At 40.3% G+C, this 10,935-nt stretch overlaps 1 protein-coding gene across 1 annotated transcript in view; it reads right to left on the bottom strand.

Moving 5' to 3' along the window:
- Window positions 1–376: 376 nt before the first annotated feature.
- CCDC88C (coiled-coil domain containing 88C) overlaps window positions 377–10,935 on the bottom strand; it is a 94,976-nt gene continuing 84,417 nt past the window's right edge. The window contains exons 26-31 of the mRNA XM_084208149.1: window positions 7,332–7,514; window positions 6,901–6,969; window positions 6,059–6,127; window positions 4,972–5,273; window positions 3,809–4,024; window positions 377–2,604 (exon numbers count right to left, since the gene is read on the bottom strand). Coding sequence (XP_084064275.1) covers window positions 1,603–2,604; window positions 3,809–4,024; window positions 4,972–5,273; window positions 6,059–6,127; window positions 6,901–6,969; window positions 7,332–7,514 — 1,841 coding nt within the window. The 3' untranslated portion in view covers window positions 377–1,602. The remainder of the gene's footprint in view (window positions 2,605–3,808; window positions 4,025–4,971; window positions 5,274–6,058; window positions 6,128–6,900; window positions 6,970–7,331; window positions 7,515–10,935) is intronic.

Raw genomic sequence — 10,935 nt, 5'->3', positions numbered from 1 at the left:
TATAAGATGCAAGCTTGGTCAAAAATGAGAACGTTTGCCCTTGTCTGAAGTGGTCAGAGAAGCATAAAAATCAAACAGTCCAATTATGGATTGAATTTTAAGTCACTTATTTTTGCATGTTCAACCCACCTGCAGTCTTCAGTAAGAAGGTTACAATTAAACAAAAAGACTTCTGGTACACCTTCTATGTTATAAAAACAAACATAACTTCACCACATAGACATGAAAATCAATACTAAGGCTTGTGAAGAGCTGTTGCAGACAGATCTCCAGCATTGTGAATCAAATTTTGGGAGTTTTTATTTTTCCAAGGACAAAAAGTAGAACATCAATCTATTTTATTTTAATCTTTATTATAAACAATTTCGTAGTTTTCAGAATGGGATTGCTACATATTAGATAACAAAAACATCAAATGAATCAGTTTAATCTTTTACTAAATTAAATCTGAACCAGCAAAACAAGTATTTTGTTTAAGGACTTAGTCTACTGCAAGAAGAACAGCTTTACAAACATGGAATTAAAGATAAACACTTGATCATATATACATAAGCAGCTGATGACACTCTGGACAGAAACATACAAAGAACTTCTTTGCCCATAAATAGATTTTTTAAAGTATATTTCTTTCACATGTGTACAAAATTATTTTGCTTTCAAGACTGAGAAAAGTTCTTGGAGACAAACAAGGATTTCTAAGAGACAGAAGCCCACACAGGATGTGGGCTGTCATGCACACAAGAATGTAATAATACAATTTACACAGCATTCTTATACAGTACTTGAGCTTCTTATATACATACTTACAAGACACTTTTGTACACGAGATGCCACCTTTGCAATTGAAATGGCATCTCCCCTGAAAAGGCTGCATTAGTTCCAGTGTTTGTATAAAAGATAAAACAAGTTTCAAAAGGCAGCACCACTCTGCAGAGTCAGGGATCCACTGAGCTGCAGCTATATTGAAGGCAGTGGGGTAATTATGCTGGCTTCTGTGTTTACACAGCCCAAGTGGGAAAGGTTGAGATTATGACCCTTGAAGTCTATACAATACCTTCTACAAGATGTGTCTGTGGCTAGAAAAACAGATTTTACCAGATCCATGGCTAAAGCCACACACTTTTGCTCTTCATCTCTACGCTACTTAAGTCAAGCATTTGCTTCTGTCTTTGGGGGAGAAGTCTGGCTTTCATATGACCTTTTCAGTATGGTTATTTACCAATGGTGGGGCTGAGTTTAGCACACACAGGACCTGTGAAACGTTTCTTTAATGCATGCAGAAGGGGTGCACAGTGCAGCAATGACAGGGGACCCTGCGAAGCTTCTGCTGGACTGGGGAATGCTCAGAACCTGCGAGAATCAGGTGCCAAGTTTGCCATGAGATTAGGTCAGGCTTCCACTTTGTTTTAGGCACAAGTGTCAGAAGGACTGGGGTTTTGCTCCTTGATTCTCTTTATCACACTTTGTCCAACTAGGAAACAGTACCCAGAGAAAACTCAGAGCAACCTACAGGTGATGCCTTTTAAGACCTGACAGTGTCTAGATAAATGGTACCTGGACATCAGCCATACCAAACATACGCATTACAGCTACACCTGTGGCTTACACACAGCCATACTCATACCAAACCGTCTGCTGATCCCCCTGGGGGTCAGGAGACCCAGGAGTGCTGTTGGAGCTGTTTGCTCTCACAGGCTCCTCTACAGCCCCAGAGCTGCTTTCCAACAGCTTACCCTGGCACTTGGTAAGTAGGGCATCACCCTGGCCTTGTCCTGGGGAAGTATTTGCCTCAGTGCTGCTGCAAACAGCTCTGGCAGAGGCCTCCTCAGTACGAGGTGCTGACTTGGGTTTGACTTTTGAGGGAGTATGGGATGCAGAGGAGTAGTGTTGCCCTGTGTTCACACGCTCTTGCTGCTGGACATTCAGACTGCTGGTGGATGCAGTGGGTGAGGCAGAGAACTGATGGAAGGAGAGTGGCCTCTCATCTTTTGGTGGGACCAGGGAAAGGTGCCTCGCTTCAAGCTGCCGACAGCGGGAATCGGCACCTTGAACAGAACCTGCCACCTTTGCGGACTGCGGCCTCTCTCTTAAGGGTGCATGGGAGCTCGTTGGCACAGAAGCCCTAGTGCTCTGGCAGACAGTGTCCTTGCCCCCAAGCAGCTCTGCTCCTGACTTCTGAGGGCTCTCCTGCCTGTAGGCCTCTGGGCCAGCAGCCCTGAGGAGGTCTGCAGAGGCCAAGCTGAATGCCCTGTTCAGTGACGTGCTCCTCCTGCTCACGGTTCCAGGCTGCTGAGGCTGTGCCATCTGCCGCATCCCGCTGGCAGACTGGTGCTGTGCCGGGAGAGGAAGCTTAAGCGACCCTTGGGGGTTTGCCAGAGCATCAGGTTCAACTTGTCTGAGGTTTTGCTTCATGTAATTGTCAGGCTTAGCCGTTCTTCCTTCTTCACCAGGCATGGCCACCTTCAGAGTTGGAGCAACAAGACTAGTGGACATCTTAGCAGCCTCCTTTCTGGATGGCTGAACCAGCAAGTTTCCAGTAGCTGAAGGCTCATTTGCTTTCCTAAAATAATCAGCAAGCAAGTCATCTCTGTTTGTGGAGGTGTCCTGGTGTGAGAAAATATGCATGTCACATTAAAGACAACACATTTTGTTTAAAGAATCATGCAGAACTCTGTATTCATAAAATCTTCCTTCCCACTTAATTTAAACCAAACACGATAATAGATTTTACATAGTGGAAACAGAAGAGATGAATGTTTAAAATGGGTATAAATCCAACTCAAGGAATAATGTGCTTATTGTAATTAGATTGTGACAACCCTGCTTGCCAGGTTAATTGTCATAATTTAAAAATAATTTTGGTTGCAACCTGGACAGCCGTTCTTTTGCTTCCTTTCACATCACCCACTTTAACATCAATATCATACTGATGACATCAGACCTTGTTATCAGCAGGTATCAATTATATCTGTCATATTCCAGAATACACTTCATCTGGATAACTCTCTACTGTAACTTCAGGAATATAACAGAAGTCAATACCTTGAGGAGATGTGCTAGCATTAAAAAAAATTTCATTCCTTCTTCATTGATTCCCCTCACTTCTCCCATTCAATATACTATGTATGTTAAGAGCTGCATGTACAATACAATGAAATGTACAAAAATCATTACAAAAATTGTTTGCCTACAATTAACTTGCAAATTTCACGTCAGACAATTAACCTGGCAGTTAAAGAAAATATACAGTGAGTATTTCATGGGGATGGTCCATGCAATCCAAAAATGGTGATGTTTGATCAGCTGCCATTGTACTATTAGTAAAAGACATGCTCAGAACAGTTAAGGGACATGCTGTCATTACAAACAACAATGCTAAACAAACTCATGAAATTTACTTCTTTACTCTTCTCTAGGGAGCATGTTTAAAGCTTAATACACTTATTTCACTAGTGTTCCAAATATTTTTTCCAGTCAAAAAACTCATTTTCCATAAGCAAGCACCATCAATGGCAATAGTGCAGTGTGAAAATTTCTAAGCTCAACTAAGTGTTAAAGTGTTAAGGTTATTTTTAACTTTATTTAAACAGCTGTTACGGGCATTAGCATTACAGAATGACGAGTCCTCCGAAAACACGCATGTGTACAAACAAACGCTGCAAATACTTCATGAGCAATTAATGCAAGTGATCTGGCAGCCTTTAAAGTAACAACTAGGAGTAACATTATGCTTCTACAGGTATTAATATGCTAGCAAAAGCTGCGGTAAGTCAGGAGCTGTTGCCTTCATAATAAGAACAATGGATACCCTGGGGATATAGAATGAAGCAGATCTCCTATGTCCCCTGCCTGTTCTGTGCCTCATGCTGCTGGGATATGAAACACTGAGGACGGATTCGAGTGACTGCGAATGTTCCTGATGAATAGAAGGACATAGGGAGTAGCAAGAGGGGTACAGTGCATCAGCTTCTAACAGAAATTGGTGTAATGAAATCATTTCACTCTCATTTAAACTGCGCCGATGCTGAAAAGGAACAGGATGACAGAAAGAATGAAAATGGACATGGTCAGGTAGGTACAGACACACAAAAGTAATAATTTTAAACATCTCTAAAAGCTAAGAATTGTACTTAGGGTAATGAGGGAGTAGGAGGTATATTTCAACATTACTGTGAAAATTCAAGGACCAGAATTTACTGATGCCACAAAATGGTACAGCTCTGCTGATTTCAATACTTTTACTAAGAAAACAGAAATCTCCATTCACTTACACCATCAACTAACTGTTTTTAAGATATTAACCTGTTCAATAGTGCACTGCTTCACTATTGTACAGCATGTCTGAGTAGTGAAAGACAAATGCCATCTTGAAAACAAACATTTAGTTCCTGAAAAAAGCACTTCAATGAGTGACATATTCTTGCAGTCATTGAACCAACAGGGCAGTGTCAGTCAACACGCAAACATGGTGAAAGTATCAAAAACTTCCTTCTGCAAGAAGAGCCTTTCTCAAACCCACTGATATTTTTAGATTATGAGATGGTTTTAACAACTGCCATTTTGCACTTTAGCTGAAAATTATTCTAGGTTTCATTCCTAATTAGCAGCTGAAAATTACACGGAAAACTTACCAGTTTATAAATAAAGATACCTGGAGCTGAGAACTGATGATACGAAACCTTGACCACAATTATTTGCTAGCAAAAAGCCCCAGCAGTCCACTACACAGTACGTGCAGTGAATTATCTGACTTGCCAAAGCTGATAAACAAAAATAAATTACCAGAGTGCTATATGAAAGCTAATTTTACCTTAGTTATTGAAACTGTCTCATTGGTTTTGCAAGATTTGATAGTACTTGAGTATATGAACAAGGATCATCTTGTCTGTTTCCCTATGCCCTCATCCTCCTAAATCAGCTTTGAACAGTTTTTTGACATCTGAAATGGGCTATCTAGCTCTATTTACTTACAATTGGTACAGACAGCCTGTTGCTCTCTTCCAAGAACTCTTCCAAAGTTACCATCTCACTGCCAGGCGAGGCAGATCGCTGCCTGCCTGTGTGAGACTGGGATGCATTGCTCCTCTGAGGTATATCACAGGACATCAAACCATTCCTGTGGGAGGAGGACTCATGCCTGCTGCCAGGGCTTAAGAAAGCAGCAGGAGAGTGAAGGGAATATGTATCTCGGAGCAAGACTGGTGCCTCTCTGCTTGGCACCATATCTTCACTGCTGAGGCTCTCAGTTCTACCATGGATATGGTCTAAGGAACCTGAGGAGAAGCATAAATACCATTAATGACACTGCTCTGACATAATTTTAGTGGATTTCACACTCAGGTGGGAACTTACCACCCAGGGCTGTTTCCAGACAGACTGGGTGGCATTTTTTATCTTCATTTTTTTCTCCTACAGAGTTCAAAGCAATCAGAGCTTCAAAAAATCAGGACTACTAAATATCTTACAGCACCTTAAACAAACACAATTACTTCACCAAAGAATAAAAATAGCACTGGGGGCTAATAAGCCTTATATTAGTAAGATAATATTGGGGTGTCTCTTTACAACCCGTGTGCCATGGAACGATCTCTCAGTCTTGGCTGTGTGATCTGAGAGTTAGAAGCTGACAGTGGAAAAGCAGAAAGTGGATTTTTTCACAGTATCAGGTCTCTTGGCATCCTTCGAGGATGCACAGTTTGCAAAAGCAAATCTCCAGAGCACACTGATTCCATACACAAGCTGTGTGCAGAGTAAGAACCACAGAGATCTCTTGTTGTAGAGAGCCTGAGAGTGGCCTGCTATTTCCCACAATACGATGCCAGACAGACTGAAGCAAAACTCGACTGTCTGCCTTAAAAGCCACTCCTTGCCAGAATCAATCTCAGTAAAGCACTTCTTGCCAGCAGTTTTGATTCCCAAGAGAGCCATGTCCAGATTGCATAATCACTACCATTTCAAAACACATCTTCAAAATTAATTGGAAGGAAAACAGCATTTTACGCACAGTTTCATGGAATTTCACTTCCTGTTTGTGACAACTCAGCTGTAAAAGCTTTACCTTTCAAATTGAGAGGTGAACTACTGCTGGAAGCGTTCCTACTGCTCTCTAAACTGTTTGGCCTGGACACTGAAAAACACAAATCAAGCATTGAACAAACAGATCTTAAGTTCCTTTAATTCTCTAAAGGACTTGGCTACAGTCTCCCTTCTGAAAATAAGACCTGTGCAACTACATCACTTTGAAAACATTAACAACATAATACACACAAGATGCCAAAATCTGGACAGAGTAGAAAACATCTTCAATTTTCAAGTTGTTTAGGATCCATCTTGTTTATCTCATTTTTTGCACAAAGAAATACATTCTGGGTTTGTACAGTAACTATAAAGTAATGCAGATACCAAAAAAGTTCAACAGTAAGTTGCTGTCTCTTTTTCAGTTTTCTTTGGAAGGAGCTGGTGGCCAGCTTGCAAATTCAGTCTTCTGCAGCCTCTAAGCAGGCAGTGCTACTGCTTCAACAGCATTCCCACTGTGCATCCACAAGCCCCACACCAAATTTCTCCTACTGCTGATTCACTCCCTTAAGGAAGGAATTAAACATTCTCCAGAAAAATCAACAACTAATCTGTAGGACATGCATTAAAAGGTCTGATGGTGGTGAAAGGCAACTTGCCTCAATGCCAGCATTGTTTTGAAAATTCATTTTGGCAAAATATCCACTAAAAGCTTCAACAGAATACCAGAAGCAGTTAGAATCCCATTCCCAAAATGGTGCTGAATTACTACACCTCCTTCTATAATATAAATGCAACTAAACCACTCCAGGACAGCTCATGTGGATGCAATGAAACAAGTTTTAATGCAGATGTTTAGAGCACTCACACATGCTAAAAGCTTACCTTGCCGTCTGGTGCTTGCAAACTCCACCTCTGGGGACTCTTCACACAGATTATCTTCTGAATTATAGCCTGGAAAAGAACATAGAACTTAAAAGGCCAACTGAACACAGAAAGGTTAATCCTTCAGGTCTGTCTCCAACACATTCTAGCAGTGTAGAAGACTGAGGTAATCCATAGGGTTTTATAGGCCCATCTTCTAAGCACTGGGCAGGGAACCACTGAAGAACTGACACTCAAACACGCTCTGCCAAGTTGATGACACTACAAGAGGGAGCAAACCCCACACCTCATCAATTAAACCATTCAGCAGATAAAGTAGGAGGAAAAGTAACAGTGCTCTGCCCTTGTACTCGAATGGCACTAGTAGCCTTGCAGGAACAGTGAAGCAGCCTGCCTGGCATTACCAGCTGCTGTATCAAATGCACACACACCTTTTGGCCTGCTCTGGAGCCGGGAGATGGGGGTGGAAGTGTGCATGTGAATGGCTGAGGTTGAGTAAGTCCTGGGACCCATTTCCACACAGCTGGCTTTTGTTGCAGTGTCTGCTGAGATTTCAGCATTATCATTGCTGCCTCCGTGATGGGAATTCCTTTTTTGCTTTAGGTCCATTAGCACTGGTGGGGAGAGAAGTAAATGAATAAGACTCAGTGAAAAATAGCATTAGGGGATTTGTATTTATCTGCCCATACAAACATGACAAACAGGCACAAAGAAACTGCACAACAGAGGCGCTAATTTGGCAAGCTTTTCCATAAACAGTGCAATAGTGGATAGGAAATTTCTGCCACCAGCTTGTCAATCATGTGTGCTCTCTGTAAAGTGTGGGAGTGACAAGGGCTGCTTAGTGCCAGTGGGAGGGCTGATATTATACATGCAACAATTACTGTGAAAGGAGGAAGAAAAGGAGCAAAGACATGAATCCAGAAAAGATAAGTGAGGTGTGAAATTCCCATAACATTATTACTCGTAGGTGCATTTTATAAGAACTTCAGTAATAAAATAGAATAGGGAAAGAGTGACAGTAGTCATGCTCTTACTCAAAGAAAAATAATGCTGATTTGAAAATTATCTATCATGATCCATGCACTAAGCTAACTCCTTTCAGGTTTATATCTCTGCTGTGGATAAGAGCTCAGTCTTTACAAGGCTGAAACTCTGCTCTTACGATGTCCTGGTGCAATGATTTTTAAGTGGAGTTCCTGGGATCTTAGTGGGAGAACAACAAACTGTCTGCTAGAATATTATCTAGATTAAGCATCTGAAAAATTATTTTCCACTGATGAAGCAGGTTAATTAATTTCTTGTAAGTTCAATGCAATGCTTTAGGGTACACACAGAACAAAATTTAAACAATTTACTGCAGAAAACACACCTAATGAGATGCAAGAGTCTAGATTTTATATATTTCTACGGAACACTTGATTAAGTAACAGAAGCTAAATATTGAAAATGCAGCAGAGTGCAGCAGTCGAAATAAACAACTTGCAGAGACAATGGACAGACAGTTCAAAGCACAGAGCAGCTGTGAAGTTGTATTAGAGAAATGGACCAATCTGCTTTCATCTTAGGTGGCCCCTGGAAGCTGACTTCATTCAGGAACAGTATTTCCTCCCTAGGTCTGCATGGGCTCTACAGACTGGGTCAGCACTTGCACTCAGAACTGAAACATATGCCATGCCTGCAGGGGCAACTGCTGGTAAAGCAAACCTGTATTTCTAATTGACTCCATAGATACACTTAACACCTTCCATGAACATCAAAAATATTAATTGCCCTGGAGACTAACACTCTCCACAAATCCCCATATGGCAACAAAAACCAGGCTGTTCTGCCAGAGTCTGCTGATTGTGCCACTGGGGACAGTTCTCAGAGCGAGAAGGGAAACAAGATCTTCTGGCCTCTCTGTGAGCCCCCGGTAGCACAGTGCCTGTGCTGCATCCAGTTCTCTAACAGGTGGGGACTGGACCTGCACATTCATTTCAGAAGCCACCAGGTCAGGAATATTAGGCAACAAGAGTTCTGGGCAATGGATTAATGAAGGTTATTCCCAGCTTTAATAGAACAAATCTACATTCTTCTTCCAAAAAAATCTGTTGAAACTGAAGCAGAAGAAACTGAAACATCAGCTCAATTCAAGATGAATTTTCTTAATTAGAAGTACAAAACCTTGCTAAATATCAGGTCTGAACGTGAGCATCAAGACACTTGGCTGAGAATAATTTTTCCGGTATCTTCCATTTAAAGCTAGACTACTTAAAAGCAGAAAAAGGTGTTATAAAACCTTCCTTTTTGAAATGATTTAGTAGCACAGACTATTGGAAAAATCCCTGGATCTTGAGACTGTATTTTTATTTTAGTAGGACTACCACACTGTAGAAAGCATAGCAACAGGAAATTAGTTCAACACTTTAACTGGACACAACGCAAGTACGTGACTGCAAGAAAATATTGAAGCGAATAGCAACTTCACTTACTGACAACATGCACCACAGCCAATATACATACGCAAACTGTATGCCATGAGGTCCCCTAAAGTGTGCTGCATTGAAGAAATGATCCACAGTGTGCAATAGTGATTCATCTTCTACAGGAAAAATTAAGTCCATGTTCACTAATCTTTGCTTGTATGTAGAGTATTGTATAGACATGCTGAGTGTCTCTATCAATGTGCGTGTTCTTTTATGGCATGTGGGTTGTTTTTTTTTTTTGGTTTTTTTTTTTTAGTATTTGTCAGAAATAAAATGAAGATAAATGTTACAGAGAAGGTGTTAGAAAACTCCCAGTTCCGGGTAAGAAAGAATTTCATTAGGAGAGGATGGGATGTCGGAAGAAGCCCAGAACCGGAGCCGATTAGAGAAAGACTGATGATTCGATGGAGACTTAGGAGACTTTTCTTTATCCTTGCTTTTGCTTCTCAAAAAGGCAATCTTTTTGCGCTGTGCAGCTAAATTGTTATCACCCAGGTATCCCAAAAAGAAGAAGAAGAAAAAAAAATAAAACTTAAAATGTCTTAACACAGATTAAAGACTACACAACCAGTAAAAACAGAAAAGGCTAAAACAATGACCAACACCTATAATGGAGGACTGATGAATGCATAGCTAAACATACCTAATCTGACTCAGATTAAGGCATAGATTAACACATATACACAATATTTAATCAAGTCCACTAAGAAATTACTGTTAGATCATTCAAAATGTTTTTGCTTTATAATATAAAATTTAGTTGGTGTACATGTTACTCAGTGATAACACCCTCAAATTTCCTAGATGTCTCCTAGGCGAGCCTCACCTCCACTTAAGTGTGGCTCACATAACATCAAAATGAATGAAGCCCCAGAGACCTCCTGTTGTCTCTGACACTCTACAAGGGCCTTGTTCTGTGGCAGCCCAAGCCCAACTTCCCATGCTGAACTTGGGATGCATGTTAAACACCGGGAATCATATGGATGATCTTATTCCATAAAACATCTCTTTTTACTTTAAGTGAATAAATGACCTCAAAGAATTAAAGTAGAGAAAGGGTTTTACTCAATCAAAACAAAACCTTCAGACAGACAGGTACTTGCAGTAGTTTATAATAAGAGCTCTTTTCTCAGCTACTCCCCTTCTGTTTCCCACCCCCCACAGTTGGGAAACAGGAATTATTATTCAAATATCGATTTCAAAATTGTTTCTTGGAAAGTGTTCCTGGAGTACAACAATCTATATATAGAAGCTGACAGAAATTATCTCAATGGAATAAACAGAGCTTGGGACATAATATATTACCTTTAATAAGGATGAAGAGTATTTATTTTGAGAAACTTTCTTTTAAATTTCCCATAATTAGGAACACCTGATTTAATGTATAAACTAACTTAACAGAAAATCATTCCATCTTCCTTACACAATCCTTAGTGTTAAAAAAAATAATTTCATCATTTTACATGAAAAAATTTCCTAGTTTAATTCTATATCAAAACATGGTATTGTCTCCAAAATCACCACATTATGATAAACTGGTTATTTACAATAAATGAGTTATTTGTTC

Source organism: Fringilla coelebs, assembly GCF_963513975.1.
Source record: "Fringilla coelebs genome assembly, chromosome: 6".
NCBI lineage: Eukaryota > Metazoa > Chordata > Aves > Passeriformes > Fringillidae > Fringilla > Fringilla coelebs.
Note: the sequence above shows the minus strand (reverse complement) of the source record. Positions and strands in the feature narration are given on the sequence as shown.